The sequence below is a fragment of the Salarias fasciatus genome, chromosome 12 (genome assembly GCF_902148845.1).
Source record: "Salarias fasciatus chromosome 12, fSalaFa1.1, whole genome shotgun sequence".
Taxonomy (NCBI): Eukaryota; Metazoa; Chordata; class Actinopteri; order Blenniiformes; family Blenniidae; genus Salarias; species Salarias fasciatus.
In genome coordinates this window covers 26214804-26234372 of record NC_043756.1, presented here as the reverse complement: position 1 = coordinate 26234372, position 19569 = coordinate 26214804, and the positions used below count along the sequence as shown (strand labels likewise).

The following is a 19569-nucleotide window of genomic DNA, read 5'->3' as shown; positions in this document are numbered from 1 at the left end:
TCGCATCTGTGTGAGCAGGTGAAACTCAACGTCTCGATGAACCAGCATTTCTAACAATTAACTGATAGATAATCCATTTGTGCATGGCCTTCGCTCTTTGTGTTCACATGGAACATTCCTCCTTAATACTTTTTCTTTACGTTTTTTAATTTAGCTGTTCAGCTGCTCATTCTTGTTCAAACGGATCCCCGGCATCCATGGTTTTTATATGTGGTTGGTGATTCTTCCAGTGTAATGTTGTAGGTATTTACTTATAATGAATGTTCAAGTGGAATTTGATGCTATTTTCAAGTTCAATAAATCTCAAAGTTTTTGTATCTTTTTTTCATTTTGTATTAATCATCAGACCCTTGTTTCTCACCAGGTTATGGACAATCAGTCTAAATCAAACCAGCAGCGCCATCTAGTGTTTGATTGTTGTAAGAAGCTCAGTAGTGCTGCATGGCAGCAGCAGGAAGTGAATTCACTTTAGGGGATGCAACTTTTTCATGTGTTAAAAATAAGAGTTAATTTAATTTGTCACAAAACCACTCAGTCCAAACATTTGCGTTAAAGTATAAAAGCAGTGTGCAGGCTAAAGAGAAAACTGTCAAACAGAGTGCCAAGGGTGTTACATTGACAAAATTGACAAAATCAGAGCTGGATGCATCTTTTATGGTGAGGAAATGGCTGAGTGAAAGTTTGAAAATGTCCAAGCTGAAAGGTACCGTTACAGAAAATCAGAGAAACTGGATTTCACTGACAGTTGAAGTCAAAAACAGTGTTCTCACAGGCGATATCCCAGCTGGGCTTTCTACAAAACATGAAATCCATTTGAAACTTTCATGTTCAGGACTTATTTAAACATGAAGTCTTGATATTAAACCTTTATTAATAAATAAACTTCTCCGGCTTCCTCATGGAGAGCTGTTACCATGAGCTGAGCTGCTTTGATGCCTTCACTGATATTCTGAATCCTCTTCATGGACTTGAAAAGAAAAAACAAGACCGTTCAAAAGAATGCAAGAAGGATAAAGTACGCATACTACAGTGAATGTGTGGATTTTGTAATAAATGAATACAATATGGTGCAATATTAAAAAAAAAAAAAACTAATATGCAGTAAGACCTGAATGAGATACAAACACAGAGTATACGCTCTGTGACAATATTTTGTCATCAAAAAAATACCTAAATAACAGCAAATGACATATATACATTGAGTTTCCCCGTGTATCCCTGAGCATGGAGAGACAGTCTGGCATGCCAGGCTAATGTTGACTAAACATTCTTGCAATGAGATGTGCATATTGCAGACTTTCTTCTTATATCTTTTGTGTTTCTTGTTTCGGCAATCAAGGTGGAATTATAATTCCCATGTGCTGTTTGTAAAATGAATTATTTTACTGATACTGACTCAAAAGTCAATTTGACCGGTCCAATATGGCGGTGACGTTGACGTACGACGTATATCGACGCAGAGTGGACGCCACTTCCGCTGCATCGTGCTCGTGAACGCAACCCCGGCGCCACGCGCTGCTTCGTTTCCATAGTCCCGTCATAGCGGCTCCACCATGTTGGAGGAAATCCACCGCGCGCTCCTCACTCACTGTCAGATTAGAGTTTAATCCAAGCGGGAGGAGCCGGGGGAGGAGGCGGAGGAGGGAGGATCCGCTGTCAAGACGCTGTGTGCCGCATCTTCAGGCGGAGTCGCGGTGTTCCCTTTGCACAGTGAATGAGCGCGATCCACCGGGGCTGCTGTCACTCTTTCCCCCGCCTCATTCAGAAGATGAGAGCCCGGTCTCTGGCTGCTGTCTCCGGCTGCTGCTGTCTTCGCCTCTCCGTTAAGATGTTAGCCGGCTAACTAGCTGGGAAAGAGTAACTAAATCGGATTAGCGCTCTCTGGGTAACAGGTATTATTTTCTGTTCGTGACAGCTCTTGCACAGTCGATTTTAACTCTGGGACATTTTTTTTAACAATTCGATATTTTTTTGTTCTTTTACTACTTTGTTCTTTAATTACACGCTAGCTTTAAATGTCGCCGCAAGCTAGCTGAGATTATTAGCTGGTGTTAAAGCAGAGCTGGAGCTCCTTCTCTCCGTAATCCCGGCGTGTTTGTCAGGAAACAGAAGGGAAAAAGTCGAGCCTGTCTGACCCCCAAACTCCCTCCAACCTCCTCCAAAGTCAGCACGGAGGTGACGGACACTCCTCCGGGCTAGCTTGTCTCCAGGCTAGCGGGGCTGAGAAGCACGGACACACGCACGCGCGCACGCACGCCTCATCTGAGAAATTATCCTCCAATCCAAGATGTCAGGGAAGGATAAAGACAAAGACAAAGCGGAGAAACAGTCCACCACGGAGCGGCTGATAAAAGGTGAGTCAGTGTTACTGTAAATGTGCAAAAAAAACACCTGTGGCTTCTGGAAAACTTCACTTTCTCTCATACAGCAGTGTGGAAAATGATTGCAGCAGTAATTACACACAGATGTTTGACTCTGACGCGCCAGAATCACATTGATTCCAGTGTAGGAGTAGGACTGAAGACATTTGGGTCATCATCATTATTGCGTTGGAAAATAACCCCAGTTCTCGTCCTGATTTCTGTTTGCATGTTCTCCCTGTGCATCCATGGTAAATGCTAAGTCACTTCCACTTTATATAATGTTTTTCACTGCTTAAACAATCTCCATCCATTGGGAGCAGTTCGGGGTTCAGTGTCTTGGGGAATTGAACCCTCATCCTTCTGATTCCACCCACTGTCTGCCCAGATCCATGCATACTGCAGCGTCTTCCAACAACCAGGGTGTCAAACACATCTCGTTTCAGAGCCACATTCACTCAAAATTTCAGCTTGAGTGATTATTGAAATAATAACCTTAAAACTTTAAAGTTCTTTGTTGTTGTGCAGAATATGTGATGAAAATGTCTACCAAACCAAACAATTACTACTGAAAATGATTACAGTCTCGGCATACGGCTGGTTTTATTGATGCAAAATACAGTGAAATGTTCAAAACATGTCTAACTGTTGCACTAACCCTGTTTCTATAATCTGACAGCTTGGCTTTGAGGCTAATGCTAGCTTTCATAGCAGCATCACGGATATCTCAGCTTGGCTCTCAGTGTGTCTGCTACTCTGAAGAAGTTAGTTAAAAAAAAAAAAATCTGTGTTCATTACCATTTTTACCACTTGCTTGTTGATTTGGCCAGATTGGAGCCTCTTGAGGGCCAGTGTTGGTCCACGGGCCTCATGTTTGGCACTCTGGGCCAACAATCCAAAAACATGTAAGTGCGTTTGCAGTGTAAGGGACTGTCGGATGACTCCTAATCTAGACAAAACAGTGCAGAAGATTAAAAGATCGACGTGCCTGGCGGACTCAGTCCAGATAAAACAACCTGATATCTTATTGTCAAACAGGTGAGGAGGTGTTCGATAACCTCTTCTCCTTGTTCTGCACCTTCAGTTGTAGATTTGAATGGAAGTCTTGTCTTGAAACGCGTTGAAACTGTGCGTTTTGGGACTGATCGTAATAAAGCATGAGGTAGAAACAGTTTCCTGGATTATAGGTTCCCATTTCATGCCACTGAATTGTTCCAGATTCCAGTTACAACTCATCCCGTGACATTAAAAGGTGCAGAGGTTTGCCAAAGTGGAGATTTTGGTGCTGAATCTGAGGCTTTGACTGAAGAGAATGTTGTTAAAGATGGGTTTGGGTCATAGTGGGAAGTAGAGGCTGACGTCTGAAAGCATGATGGAGAAGAGTGGAAGTGTTTTAGTCTCACTAAGCACAGTGATATGAAGTTTTACCACTGAATGATTTGTATTTTTGGCTTTAAGTGATGATTACTACAACATAAAGCTTCAGGGCCGGCTGTGGTTCAGTGGGGAGAGCAGTCGTCTTGCAATCGGTAGTTTGTTAGTTTGATTCTTGTCTCCTCCTGTCTGCATGTCGAAGTGTCCTTGGGCAAGACACTGAACCCTAAATTGCCCCAGTGGATGGACTGAGCGCCTTGCGTGGTGGGCACCTCCACTGGTGTGTGAATGGGTGAATGTGATACTGCAGTGTAAAGCGCTTTGGGTTCTGTTAATGCAGAGGAGAAGCACTTTGTGTGGACCATTTACCATTTAAATCATTGAATATGATGATACAGAAATAGTGTGTTTTGATTATGAATGGAAACAGCATGTTTTTATTTTACACTTGAGTCAGATAAACTAAGTGCAGCAGTTTGAAAGACCTGAAGGCTTTGAGTTGGCTTTAATTGGAGGTATGAGTTTGTGGCCTGAAGAGGTGATGCCAGTGAGGGGTTTTAGGGACTAGGGATGCACCGATACTGGAATCGGGTCAGATACTGCAGGGAGTACATGTGTAAAGATCCCCGATACATCTCGGCGAGTGCTATGTTACACTTCAAAAGTCAGATGGACTATAAATTCTGTCCTGCTGAAACATCAAGAGGAGGACAAAGATAGTTGGTTCAACACCAGAAGCTGAATCAACAGAGAGCAGCAGAGTTAGAACAATGTTGATGGGCAGTTTACTGCAACTCCGAGACGTGGGGCGTTTTGGTTTTGAGAGGAATGGAGCAGATGTCCTGGATGTTTTGTGTAACGTTTCCTGCACTGGAGTCTTTTTAAAGCAGGGGCTGCGGCCGATAGTGCGAGCTAAAATAGGTGAGAAGGTCAATAGGTGTGTTGACGTTGTGTATGTCAGAGATAAACCCCGGGCGGCTCGGAGATAACGCTACCAAAGTGTAAACACAGCCATGCCCGATAGCGCGAGGTGAAACAGGGGGAGAAGTCAGCGCCTGTGTTTGAATGGTGTTTGTCTGGCATGAGGTTAATGGTCCTAAAGAGATAACACCTTGGAAATGTTTCAGTTACACATTGCGTCTGACAAACTGTTAGAAAACAGTTGAATCATACTCAGCAGCTGTGTTGTCAGTAAATGCATGAGCTGCAGCTCGGATCTCCTCAGATTAATAGAGAGATCAAGAAGCTTCAGTCATGGAAGCTTTGAGTATCAGAACACATGCAGGTGGGAGTACGTAATGTAAGCTGACCCGTGTGAAGTTTGGCATGAATGTTCACAAAGGAGCCATAAAGCAGGTGCGTGGTCGCGGCTTCAGGGGAGTCAGTGCTGTCAAGGCATGAAGCAGGTGCACACTTGACCCCTGTGGGAGCAGGAGGTCTGAAACCGGAGCTCAGAGAGGGGAAAACAGTGGAACCAAACCGTTTTTATTGATTTAGATAAGACCAACGCAGCTCAGGGCCCTCCTGCGTCCCATTCAGGCTGTTTACACGGGAATGTTTTCAAGTGAAATCATAAAGCTGTCCTCCTATTTCAGACGTCCGTTTACTGTAACGGTGCTCCGAATCTGCAACATACTGCTGACCGTGGCCATGGGAAACAGTTGTTCTGCACATGCTCAGTAGACGGATGATAACTACCATCGATTTCATTACGTTGCCATGTAAACGCAAAATGTTTCCAAAACAAAATGTTGCCTTTCTCCGTTTATTTAACCCTTCCCCTTCAAATGATCGTTTTTCCCTTAAAGCATAAATCACATCTAAAACACAAGAAATGACCAAACTTCCAACTTTTACTCTTTCATTATTATTAGTTTAATTGTCACGAGATGCCTAAACGTAGCTTACACATGTTGCATCCTTTTATTTTCTGCTTTTTTACAGACCTCAGTCTGCAGTAAAGTTTACCGGAATGTACAAAGCTTAACAGCGCCGCTCAGTATCTTGCAAACACGTCGCTGTCGTGATATCAACGTTATCAATAAGCGTATCGCTAAAGCTTGATTGACCTGAGATGAGTTGGTGTCGCTCCTTAGACGAGGCCTGGTGTTTCCTGAAGCTTTGTAGCTTCATAACCGTTTACAGCCACTGTGGGTTTTCTAGTGTTTAGAACATGGTTCAGCTACTCCAGCATTTTTTTTAAGTCTGTTTTTTTCCTTTTCTCTTCATTTTTTCCGTTCCTTTCTTTTCATTTTCCCCTTTTCCATGGTTTCCTTCCTTTCATTCCATTTTTTTCCTCCTTTTTCCTTTTTTCGTCTCCTGAAAATAAATCTGTTCTAGCAATTGTAATGATTTTAGTTGGACTGTTTTCAATATTCATTTCAGTAGTTTTTCCTATCTTATTTTTTTTGGCACATCCAGCTGTTCTGGCTGTTTTAACTGTTTTACCTTGTTTTGATATTTCTAATTTGAGTAATTTATGAAATCCCTGTTTTATGAACATAAAGTTAAAAAGCGAAAAGGTTTCTGTCTAGATCATTTAGTGAAAGCTTCACGGAGCAGCTGAAGAGCTGAAGGTTGGAGACCTCTGGGCTGAACGTCCCGCTGGAGTGGAGATTACGCCACTCAAGCAATCAAACCGGTGCAGGTGTGGGAGTGGCAGGTGACGCCGCCGATGCATGCAGCAGGTGTACAGCGGATGACACGGTCTTCGTCGTGAAGTGACTTCGAGGAGGGATTTCTGGAAGCAGTGAAATGAGCAGATCAGAGAAAACAGACGGCGCACGCTTGTTTTAAATTTTACTGAGATGTGTTGTAGTTTGGTGTCTAAATTGTGATTTAAGGAGCCGGTGGGTGAAGTGCCAGCTACAGGCGGGAGTACACAGCCCACATGTAGCACATTGTGTTCTTTAAATTCAGCGCAGCTAGCAAAAATAGTCCTCTAGTCTCTTTGGAATTCACGTCGGAAGGATGGAGAAGCGTTAGAAATCCTGAGGCGCTTGCTGCGCTCCCGGATCGGCCCGGCCAGCGTCCGCTCGGGTTACCAGCCCACCTCGGCAAGATGGATTCCTCCGCACTGAGGTTGTCGCGCCCCATTGGACGGGCAGGGCACTGTTTGTTGTGTCTTCCCGAGACGGCTCCGGCTGGGTCAAGTCCCGGGGAGCTCCCGGGAGGTGAACCCCACCCTTACTGCTCCCGCCACTGGTGCTGTGACTTAATGCCACCCAGCCCTCATCCCTGTCTGCCTGCAAGGGCACGGGGAGAGTGTCCTGCCAGAAGGACTGGAATGCTGAAGTGTGAGCCAGTGGGAGAGAGAGTGAGTTAATTGTGGAAAGAATCTCCCCAGTGATGTTCCCAACATGGCCAGCCACACGACGGAGAGAGAGAGAGAGAGAGAGAGAATACAAGGAGGAGGAAATAGTGGCCTGGACTGAGCACAGCTCTGCTCCAGCCTGCTTTTATGATACAAACTCAGTTATTGCTGAAGTACTAGAGAGTGTCCTGGCAACTAATTTCCCTGATGGCTGCATAGAAATTGTGAGATGACCGGTCTGAAGGACCACGGAAATACACCAAAAAGACTTTAACCTCAATACATGTTCAATTTCAGCATAACTGGTGCCGTGGATCACACTGATCATACAACTAACAAATGAAAAGACATAGTTTAGGAAGCCAGAACAGCCCGGCAGCTGCTCTAGAACACAGACATTGGTTTGGTCAGATGACCAAGTTGGATTGTTATGACGGTTGGTGACTGTCCTCTCTCAAACTGCCTGTCTTTTTGTTTTGGTTGACTGTGTAGCTGTTGGCTGTAAGAAGGCTTAACCGGTAGACTAACCAACACTAATGCCGCTGCGTTGTGTAAGTCAGTTAAGCTCATTCACTTCGACCTGGATGCTCAATCATTCGGTCTTTAAATCCGAGGTTTCCTCCCCATCCATTAAACCTCAGTCAAATGTTAATGCTGATGACTGTGTTTTTGAAATTTGAGTAGTTGTTCAGTGATAAAACTGACTGCTACACAGCTTGAAAGAAATCAGAGGGAAACCAGAGGGGAGTGTTTGCCCCCACCACACACACACACACACACACACACACTCACACTCACACACTCTGACAGATGATTGACTGATGAATTACCCTCACACACAGACACACACACGCCCGCCTGTCCGTCCGTCCAGGGCCGTTTAGCCGGGGAGGGAAACACGTTGGCTGATAATTAGAGCAATCTGAAGTGGACTTCATGAATCATCCAGCCACAGTCCGCCCATTCATCTCCGCCCAGCCGCGTCTTTGTAATTCAATCTCGCCCCATTGTGTCCATTTTTGAAACAATGGCCGACATATCGCCGCCGTGGAGGGCTCGTATCACTCCTGAAAACATTATCCTCGGCCGGCAGGATGGCCAGATAGTCGCACTCTTTGTTTCTCCGCTCGTTTGTTGTCGTGCCAGACTGTGGGTGTTGATGCGGCGTCGCGCCGGCCCACCGTGCGTCTGTGGTTCTTCAAGAGTTCATCAAACATTAATGCTAATTAGGCAAGGCAGTCTCCTAATAGAATCCATTGTCAGAGCTGCAGCACCTTATTATTATATTATTAGCTTATTATTTTTAACAAAACGTTTTTTCTTGAGCGAGGTGGGGACAGAACGGAGCCGCCCGCCTCTCCTCTCCTCTGCACAGTTGGGTTTTCTCTCACTGTTTGAACAGCGTGATGCAGTTTACACGCAGCCTGAGATTATATTGTATCTGTGTTTGAGCAGGCTGGCGCAGCCTTGATTTCACGCGCACATCAACCCGGTATTCACGAGTGCTGTTGGGATTTGTCTGGAGGAGGCTCTCTCTTGTCGAGTCGACCCGAGCGTGGAGTTCTTTGGCGTGGAGACCAGTTATTATGATTGTCCAGTGTGTGTAATTACTGCCAGGCTTCAGGCGAGCGCTTGGTGAGCACGGCTGAGGCCCGGCGTTTCACGGTCTGGTCACCTCGCGGCGCACCTCGCTCTGCATCTTCGTGTCTTCCGCCCAGGCAGCTTTTGTTGGCGCAGGAGCCTTTTCTTCAGTGCGAAGAGGCTTTTAAGTAAACAGCCCCTGAATCTGGAAGCCCTCGCTAATAGAGGCTTTGCCTAATCTGTTCTTAAGGCTCGTACCTCAGCTTACAGCTCTCTTCGCGGCCGTGCCTCGTAGGCCTGGGAGCACTTACTGTTTATTTATACCACACCGGTCAACGCGTGACAGCTTGTCCTCAGCACTGGCTGGCCAAGCTCAGGCTGAGAGGTGTGTGTATGTGTGTATGTGTGTGTTGTACTTCAGCTTGTCTGCTGCAGGCATCAGCTACCTCCATCTCTTGCTGAGAGTCGTTCCCCCTCCCTGCAATAGTAAAAAAAAATTTCCCTTGAAAACCCTTCGAACTCCGAGATGACGAGCACGTCTGAGGGCGCGCACGGCTGATTAGTAAATGCACCCACACTAAAAGCTCATTAAAGCCTTTTTCACATTGCACTTTGATTTTGCTGTGTGTGGGTGTGACAACACTCAGTGAATGCCTCGCTCTCTCTCTCCCTCTCTCTCTCTCTCTCTCTCCCCCCCTCCTTTTTCAATGCCACCACTTTATCGCAGCGGCACTGCTGATCCACGCCAGCTGATATTGGTATTTATGTCACATTCGGTAGCGCAGACCGTCCTGTGCATTGACCCGCCTGTGGATTTGGATGCTTTCTGGGATGAAAAAAAAAAATCACCGCTTCGTGCGTGTGTTTGCACGTTTCTGTGTAACATCCCCGCGTATTGTAACAGACCAGCTTTGCGCCGTGCTTAATTGGCAGCATAATGCGTGGGGCGAGTGTGCCAGGCCCTGTTATTTAGCATACCATCTGTAATCCGTTTTACCTGGCAGGCCCTGCTAGTGAGAGGGCTTGGATCACACTCCACTATTGTTTTGAACAAGTGCAGATTACTCCGCAACTATCTGCTTTTACAGTTTTTATAAACTGACAAAGCCTCCGCCAGTGCCACAGCACTAATCTGCACCGTCAAATCGTCGTTTGCGTAACAGGGGTTTTTTTTTTTTTCTCATTCGCAGAGCAGTGGATTAAAAATAAAATCTCCCAATTACATATCACAAGGTTTTCTAAAAAGTATAGATTAGCCGTCTTGTTTTAAACCCACAGCTGATGTGTTGACGGTAAGCCGGTGGACCGCAGAGCTTCTCAGCTGCTTGCCCGCTCTAATATATATATGTATATACATATATTCTTGCACTTTTATCACTTGTTGCACACTTTACCTGTGTGTTGATGGCGAAGCGTTCGGGTCTCAGCCTCTGAAAGCGCTGACCTTTTGTGAGGACATTAAAAGGATTGTGTAGGTGGTGCGGAGCGGCTTACGGAAGGAGGGTGGGTTCAGACAAGGCGCTGCTGGCGTGGGATTATCATAGCGGTGTACACCCCCTCCTCCTCGGCAACCCAGCCCATGCAAACACCACCTTTAAAAACTGCATCTCAAAGCAGATGAAACAGCTTGAGTTGTAGTTACAAGAAATTCCACCTTTTCCTTTTTTCCCCTTTAATATGTTAAAAACTCTCTGATGGGGAAGATGGCTGAACCTCGAAATGTGAGTAAAGAAGTTTCAGACCTTTTATAGGGGATGTTTTCCAGTGAAATGTGCAAGACTTTTGTTTTCAGTGTCCGTTTACACAGCGATGCTTGGACACCTTGAAAACACAACTTTTTGAAAACACCCCAAATTTTCTCTGTGGAAACCGGGAAAAACAGAACTTTCTGAATCGCTGCTCATGCAGTCCACAGCCGTGGCCAGTCGTTCTGCACACGCTCAGTAGATGATCAATAAGAACATTTGTGGCTCTTAGTCTGGATTCTCCTGGGACTGGATGGATGGATGGATGGATGGATATGTTCATCATTGTAACCAAATGAACTTTAAGCATCAGCTGATTCACACATTATGCATAAAGAAAGTGCTCAAAGTACTCTAGAATCCACTGAAATCATTTAGCAGAAGTAAAAGAACGCACTCAGACACCTGTCACTCTAGTGGAGTCTGCATTCAGTCCCTCTATAGTTTCACTGTGCCTTAAAGGTTAAACACACACAATGTGTGTTTCTGTGTTGAGTACGGTGACGGCCGTCGGATGAAAGCTGCTCCAGAACGTCTTCATCCCTGGTTTTAACGCTCTGTAACATCTGGCTGATGGCTGCAGTGTGAGTAGAGCTGTCCGGGCTGTGAGCGACGTTTGGGACTCACCTGGAACAGCGTCCAGTTCACCTTCTGTCCACATGGTTCTCCGTGTCCTCCCATTCTTAATATTTATATTGTGTTTTCAGTACAGAAACGACCACCAGCGCCAGCTCCTGGCCTGATGGGCTACCTATATTGTTTTTATTTCAAACTGGAAACCCATCCTTTTAGTCACAGTTTGTTTGTTTTTTTTCATCCCAAACCGGAGATCACAAAATCCAAATCATCGGTGAACCATCACCGTTAATCGATGTCAGTTAGTGCCTTTTCTCTTGCAGTTGCCTGGCATTGTGGTTAAAATCCCACCTGGAAGGGTGAAAAGTTTAGTGACTCCGCAGTTGGCATGCTGCTGGGTTTCTTTAGGAAACAGTCATATGATGGTGTTCATTCATCTGGGTTGACGACGGATGAAGATCATCCAGATTGTGATGTGATGAGTTTGCACACCATCCGGTCTCTGGGTTTCCATTAGCGCTCACTGCGGTCTGAAGATCTGAATCACTGAGCTTTGTTTTCTTCTTTTTACCCCCCTCCCCTCTGGAACAGCTGTGCCATACCCTCCTCAACATAAGCTGACCATCAAAGAGCTCTTCGAAGATGGAAAGCCGAACGCCGAGCTGCTCCGCACCCACCTGGTCAAGGAGGGCCGGGTGGAAGAGGACGTGGCCCTCAAGATCATCAATGACGGGGCCAACATCCTCCGCCAGGAGAAGTGCATGCTGGAGGTGGAGGCGCCCATCACAGGTAGGCGGGTAGAAACCAGAAGAGAGAGAGAGGCTAGACTGGAGCTGAAAGTCCAGGGTTCACACTTCTCCTCATGGCCTCCCACCTGCGCTGCATCCTTCACCAAGACACCGAATCCCTTTCAGTCTTAGCACTTCACTTCTGTCGCTGACCTCGACCTTTGTCGTTTGAGGACCGCGTGGCATCCGCTCTGCCGCAGAAGTCAGATTCCTCCAAAGTGACTGCATGCAGCCGTTTGAAGGAGGCGGATGCAGAAAAAAAATATCCTGTTGATGCTGTGGTCGTTCAGCTGTAAAAAGCTGCCGTTAAACGCGGCACCGACTCGGGTGTTGTGGGTGGTGAGTGCAGCGCCGGTGCTCTGGCAGCTGGTGTAATGGCTCCCCTGTGGCTGATCAAAAGGCCACGCAGGCCGCAGCACTCTAACCACGCCGGCCCTCACAGCTGATGTTCTGCTTGGAGTCAGTCCAGAGCGGCCGGATCCAGCTCCCATTATCCACATCTGCCCTTCGGAACCGGCCTGCGCTGGTTTGACAGGCTCACCTGCAGCTCGCGCCCATCAGACAGGACCACAACTGGATCCAGTCAGCCGCCATCACCCACACACACACCAATGGGCGTTATCACGAAGATATAACAACATTATCATCTCCTCCTCTCACTAGTCTTAATGTTATGGATGAGTGGTGTATGGCATGCAGTTGTTCTTCTTTAATTTAGGCTAAATGTTAGAGTAGCATTAATAATTACTGACAGTTGATATGAATACCGTCGCCTCTGCGTGGCTTTATTGTTGAACACGTTCATTCGCTGAGATGTGAGATGGATCGCAGCGTGGACAGCCGGCTTTGCATCCAGATTGTGAGCATTAAAATAAATAACCTGACTTGAAAATGATCCAAATCATTTCTTACTGTTTAAAGGGAGCAAATAGACATTTCATTTAACTTATTGCTGATGTTTCTCCTCAGTGTTTGAAGATGCCTGACGCCCTCTTTACAAGGCAGTGCTCCCAGCTGAATATGGAAAACTTTGTTGCTTTTCGGGTGTTGGTTTACACGGCAGTGGTGCTTGGAGACGCTGAAAACACCCCGAGTCTGTCGCCGTGGAAACAGAGGAAGCTTAGAAAGGGAGGAGGGTGGAAGTCGATCCTGATGAAGGAAGTTTTCAGCGTTCCCAGAGAGAGAGACCGCCACAGTGTTCCCCATAAGGTTGAGGCCAGCCGGACTGTGCTGGACTCTACTTCCATCTCCACATACGGAGAATTGTTACATTTTTCTGCAGATTACTGTGGAGTGAAACAAACATTTGAAAACTTTCAAATTTCAATCAGTTGTATTGAAAATAAAGTGCAAATGAGAAATGCAAATGAAAATAAAGTTCAGAAAATAAAGTGCAAATGAGGAAAACAGTTGCAAGTTTTTTTCCTACAAATATAGGAATTTGGAAAGAAACAGCAAAAACTCTTACTCTTTGACTCTGCATGAGTTTCAGTTAATACAGGGATGTTTTCCATCTGTGAAATGGGCGTATTCAGAAACTGACCCAGTTAAAAATGTGTTTTTTTTTTTTTTTCTGTGGGCAGTGTGTGGCGACGTCCACGGACAGTTCTTCGACCTCATGAAGCTGTTCGAAGTGGGAGGATCGCCCAGCAACACGCGGTATCTCTTCCTCGGAGACTACGTCGATCGAGGATACTTCAGTATTGAGGTGAGAGGCTGGGCCTGATCGGGGAAGGCTGGGGACACTGTCAACAGTTAAAACTACAGTGATTGAGGTTTCCTGAACCAGATTTCTCTTCAAGGTAATTTTTAATTCCCTCATGGTTTAAAAAAAAAGACCACTGCAGTTACCTGAATGTCTCCTTAAGCTCCAACCACAGATCGTGGGTCAGAGTCCCGGTCGGTGGACGGTCGGCCGCTAGCCTTTTTCCAGATTGGAGCCTTGTAAAAAGGTTAATTCCCATCTGATCATCACTTTGCTAAACCGCGGTGGAGGCAGCGTTCGCGAGCTTTCAGTCACGTCCTCGTCAGTCTTTATTTTCCATGCCGTTTCATCGGTGACATTTTGCCCACGTCGCCGTAGCCCCCAGCGCCCATCAAAAGCCCCGACAGGGTGCTGGAAATGTGAGCCGTGGCCCTGTGGACTCCCCCAGATGACTCCGTGTCAGCCTTTTTTAAACTATATCTCACTCTCCGCTCCACCCTGAACTCAACGTCTGCTTTCTCTCCTCAGTGCGCTACAGGTTTCTTGGTGTTGCAGCTCTACAGATCAAGTTTTAAAAATTCAATCTTGATTTTTTTCACTCAAGAGATGTCGGGAAATCTGAAGCTAAATGAATGGAGATACAGCAAGACGGAGAGGAAGGAGGATGTAGAGATAGAAGAGCGATAAACGCTCATGTCGTCTGCCATGCAAAACAGAAGCCAAACTTAATACTGAACTTCATTGTGAGTCAGAATAAATGACAGTAAAAGTGACATTCACACTCCTCCCACAGGGTAGCCTATTTTTTTATTTTTTTATTTTACATTCAGTCTAGATCAAAACCAACTTCATTGCCATCTGGCTTCATTTTTTTTATTTATTTTTTTTGCCAGCACCAAGTTTTCTAAGAACATTTTCACTTGCCAGTGTCAATGATGTCTCTTTTATCACGCCCAAAAAGTGTTCCAGGACAGGCCCCAAAAAAAAAAAAAAAAACTACAGAAAGTACAGTAAAATGTTGAATTGTTGGGGATCTGCTTGAAAGTGGGTCACCTTTTAAAGTGACTTGATGCAGTGGGAGGTCTCAACAGAAGCCCCGCAGTGGAGTGTGTGCTCCAGCCCGTCCCTGTGTGAGAACCGCGTCGCTGACGTCCAGCTTCAGACGGAATCACCAGCTCGGCGCTGAGGTCTCGCCATCTGTTCTCCCGTCATAGATCACATCAATCAGGAATTCTGAAGACAAACAGGAAAAAGTCAAAGGTCAAAAACGGCCCAGACCTGAGGTTAAAATAAGGAGCTTAGGATAAAGACAGCTTATTGGCCGTGGTCACACCGATACTGACGGCTGGAAACACCAGCTGGAGCGTCCCACTCGGCTGCATGTCCACTTTCACAAGAACAGACCACAGTTCATCGAGTCAGACGACACGGTGCTCTTCCCTTCCCCCACTCGAACGGAGCCTTTAATGCTTTAGTTTCTCCAGGACAGCTGCTGGCAGACCTGCGCTTTACAGCGTTGGCATCTGTTACGCAGCCCTGCTGGTGAGTGAGCCGACAGCTCGGAGCTTCTGCAGGATCCAGCACATCCTGGAGCCGACGAGCGACGCTGCTGTCGGACCGGCTCTCTTTCTCCTGGTCTGTTAGCAGGATGCAATTCACCAGGACTCTGCAACCCTTATGACCAAACAGAGCTGCAAAACATGCTAATTATTTGAAAAAATGGAGGAGAAAACATGAAGAGTCATGGGTACAATTTAGATGTATTTTGTAACATTTTGAACTTTTTCAGTTTTTTTTGTTCCCCATTTTTCTTTTTATACTTCTTGCTTTTGTTTTCTTTCTGTCATTCTTTTGTTTTTTTTTCCTTTTACTTTCTTTCTGAAAACGAACTAAAAAAGCTGTACTTGGCAGTTTTAGTCATTTTAGTCTGACCATTCCTCCTGGATGTATGTTTTTGCTTGTTTTGCCTATTTTTTCAGTTTTTATCGAATCCATCTATTTTCCTGATTTATTTTCCATTTTTTAGTTTTGAAAATCTGAGTGGAACGCAAATAAAACACAAGCCAAGTGTTTATGTTCGTTCCATCTTCTGAAAGCTTCCCGATGGAGCAGAAGAGCCTCATGAGGCCCCAGAGCCTCAGGTTGAACACCCCTGGAATACCCCGTATCGATGATGTTTATTGATCAATTGAGCGGAATCGGTCTGCGTACTGTGTAACGGCAGGCCTTCAGAATGGGACCTGACAGCCAGACGAAGGCGATCCTCCTCCTTTTAAAGGCCACGGAGCTCACTTCACCACACGTAAGACAGATATAGGAGAAGGAATATGAGGATGTGGTTACCACGGCAACGTGAAGAGTCGCCGTAGTCTGAAGTAGTGCATAACTATTGGAGGCCTGCAATTTGCCAAAGTCTGAAGAGTGTGTGCGTGTGCGTGTGTGTGTCTGTCGTTTTCTTTGTCTTCCTCTCCCACTCCAGCGTGGACGAGCAGAGGTCTCTCATTAAAACCTGTGTCACCTTCATCCTCTCCAGGCCACGTCCCCCTTCCCCGCCCCCGCACGTCAGAGGTCACCCCCCCTCCACACACACACACACACACACACACACACGTTTACCTGCGTTTCACACCCCCTCCCTCTCGGCACCGGGAGCTCTCCTCTGCTCTCCCCCTTTGTTTCTTGCATTGTGGCGGGCGTGAAAACACACCTGGCTCTGGCTACCGTGGCGTCTTGCTCCAGTGCAGCGGGCGGCGGTCGGTGCGTGAGAAACGAGTGGGCTGAGAGTGGCGGCTATTGAACGGCGACTCCTCTCCAGAAGGGAAAGCTGTGTGTGTGTGTGTGTGTGTGTGTGTGTGTGTGTGTGTATTTCCTTCAGTTAGCTAATGTGGTCGAAAGGGAAAGATCCTGGCGCTGCTCGTGTGGAGGAACGGCAGATCCCTCTCTGGCCTGCCACAGTTAATCAGACGTGTGGTTAGAGCGCCTGATGGCGCAGCGTGAGCGGATTTCCATATGACAGGAATCGATTTCCATTTTATTCAAATCTCCTGTCGACAGTTTCTGCAGCGAGGACAGGCGGGCGCGCTCGTCTCGATCAAGGTTGCTGTCAGAGGGAGACAAATGAAGCGGAGACACATGCGTGGGCGTATTTAATGTCACAATCTGAAGTAGTTTATGCAACAGGAATTTATTGAAACTGAAGTAATGCGAGGAGCAGCGCATTCACATCTTCTGCTCTTTATATCAGTCCTCCTTATGGGTCTTTATTAAAAAAAAAAAAAGAAGAAGATGAAGTGAAACACAGATCGATGATCATCAGATCATCCCTGATATTATCTTATCGACCATGATGTTGAATTCCCGGTGTTTTCTGTATGGACTCTGACCGGTCTCTCCCTCTCCCCAGTGTGTTCTCTACCTCTGGTCGCTCAAGATCAACCACCCCACCACACTCTTCCTCCTGCGTGGGAACCACGAGTGCCGGCACCTCACAGAGTACTTCACCTTCAAACAGGAATGTAAGTACGACGCCCGGGTCTAATGTGCTCCGGGGCCGCAGTGGCCTGCATCAATCAGGCTCCAGCATCCAGACCCGGCTGAGTGGAGGCGAAAGGCACGCTACTCACACTCTGAGTGCGGGCCTGCTTTTCCCTCTCTCGCTTCTTAAAGTGCACGGTCACTTTTATGTGCCACAGGCACACCATTTTGAGAAATATAGTTATTTAAAGATGATCTTTACACCAGGAAACGTACAGTGGTAATAGTGGAATAGTAAATGTATTGTGGCGAGAGGATGGTTGAAGTCCTGTCTGTTTGAAACAAAAAGCATGGCAGCGTTTTGTCTTTCGCGGGTCACAAAACAATCTGCAGATATTACTATTGACGGGATCTTCTTCGTAGTTAATCATAGTTTAGCTTTATTTTAGTTGTTTATTTGCTTAGTTGTTTGCTTTAGTTGTTGTATTCTCATTCAGGGACAATGCTCTCTGTTTGGGTTTTCGTGTTGTTGCTTTATAGCAGTGTTCATGCAGTGTCGTGACAACAGCCGTCTCAATGGTATAAGACCACACATTGTAAGACGGGGGTGTCAAACATAAGGCCCGTGGGCCAAAACCGGTCTGCAAGAGGATCTAATCAAGGCCAAACCAACAATCAATTTGTGAAAATTTCAAAGAAAACATGGATTTTTGACCAAGTTATGAGTGTCAGACACAACACAACACTGAGACCTGCGCTGAGACGTCGGTGACGTTGCCCTGATAGCTAACTAACTAGCATCAGCCTCAAATCCATGCTGTCGGGGAGTTTCTAAAAACACCCATAATTCCACGGAAAAGTTTTTTTGTATTGTGCACCAGAAAGGCTTTACGTTAGGCCTGCACAATATATCGTTTGAACATCGCCATTGCAATGTGTGCATGTGCAATAGTCACATCGCAGGAGGTGCAATATTTTTATTATTATTATTATTTTTAACTTTTGTTTTGCTTCGTAAAAGCAGCAAGCTGCTCCATGCTCCGCATAGCCGCTCTCTCCCTCCCTCCTGCTCGGGGGGGAACTACACTCTGAACACAGGCGACATGCAGGAGGAAACGACAAAGGATTTAGTCCCCAAAAGAAGGTCAACATGTGAAATTTGGATGTATTTCGGCTATAAAAAAAGACGATACGGAACAAAAAAACGTCCTCGGCCGACAGTGCCTCGTTGTGGTTGCCTCAACACGAGGTAATACGTCAAACCTGTTGGACCATTTGAAACGCCATCACAAGACCCCAGGTGAAACTTCATCTTCTCAAAAAACAATTACAGAAGCCTTCGCCGGCATAACACCGTATGATAGGAACTCCAAATCATGGATGCAATAACTTTTTACCTAGCGAAAGACATGATGCCGTTGAACACCGTGGATCGTTAAAGAGGGATTTAAAAAAATGATCCGAACGCTTGACAAACGGTATGAAGCACCACGTATTTCTCTCAAGTGGCCATCTCCCCAAATAGAGCTATTCAGGTCATCTGGTGAAAATTCTTCTATTTTTAATATCGCAATATATATCGCAATATATCGCAAGCCCCCAAAAAATCGCAATGTCAGTTTTTTCCAATATCGTGCAGCCCTACTTTACGTTGACATTGACATCATTTTCTATAATAATTGTTTAGTTTTCCGAAAAAACAGATATTTTCTCTGCGCCACAAGAAAAGCTTTAACGTTTAAAGTGAGAGGTTATTGTAGATGTGTTGACTGGTCCATTCCGCTCAAGATGAGGTTGGATTGTGTGTCACGTGAACCCTTTCTGATTTTTTGCTCTTGTGTGGCACGGCTCAGATCTGCTAATCAGATATGTGACGACCGATCGAACCGTCGCGGACGTCCCCAAATCTGCCACCGTCCAGCTTGTTTTGTTTCATATCGAACATGCGGCGCATGGCGGAGGTCCGACAGGAGGAGGCGGAGGCTTTTCTCAGGCATGTGTTTTCCACTGACGCGCACAGATTTCTGTCAGTTTGTGTGAATCTGCGAGTCTGCCAAGAGAAATTTCCAAAAACAAAGACGGCCTGCCAGCTGCAGACACATCTCACTCGCCACCTCTCCGTGGTGTGACAGCCGTGTGGTTTGTGGTTCAGGTGCTTGTTATTGAGAGCAGATCATAAAATACACGGCGCTCCGCCGTAGCATTATGGCCACCTGCTAATGCAGCGCTGCATCCTGACCTCTGGTTGTCCTTTCATCCTGACGGCTTTGAGAGAAACTGACCATTTGGCTCCTTTTCACTTCGTCACCATCTTTCTGCTTCCATGTCATTCACTCTACCTGCCGGTGGTCGTAATGCTCTGGCTGATCCGTGTCTAACGAACGATAAATGGAAAATGTAATCACTTGTGTGATGGATTGTGACTGAGCGAGTGGATTCGTGTGTGTGTGTGTCTCCTGTTTCTCCGAGCAGCAGTGGGAGCAGAGTCTGTAATGCGTATTGATTGAACACGAAGAGCCTTGCTCTCTGGTTTTATTGACTTCGGTCTCACACAGCTGCAATCACATCTGGATTTGTTTCAGAGGTTGGATTCTGTGATTGTATACGAGCGTCGCTGACGTCCAAACGGCTCCAGAGGTCACAGAGGTCATCC

At 46.1% G+C, this 19569-nt stretch overlaps 1 protein-coding gene across 3 annotated transcripts in view; it reads left to right on the top strand.

Moving 5' to 3' along the window:
* Positions 1-1572: 1572 nt before the first annotated feature.
* ppp3cca (protein phosphatase 3, catalytic subunit, gamma isozyme, a) overlaps positions 1573-19569 on the top strand; it is a 32059-nt gene continuing 14062 nt past the window's right edge. For 2 of the 3 annotated variants that reach the window (XM_030104057.1, XM_030104056.1), the window contains exons 1-4: positions 1574-2354; positions 11541-11738; positions 13321-13445; positions 16846-16957. In XM_030104057.1, the coding sequence (XP_029959917.1) occupies positions 2288-2354; positions 11541-11738; positions 13321-13445; positions 16846-16957 (502 nt within the window). In that variant the 5' untranslated portion in view covers positions 1574-2287. Of the gene's footprint in view, positions 2355-11540; positions 11739-13320; positions 13446-16845; positions 16958-19569 lie in introns of all 3 variants that reach the window. The other variant, XM_030104055.1, reaches the window with a different exon arrangement.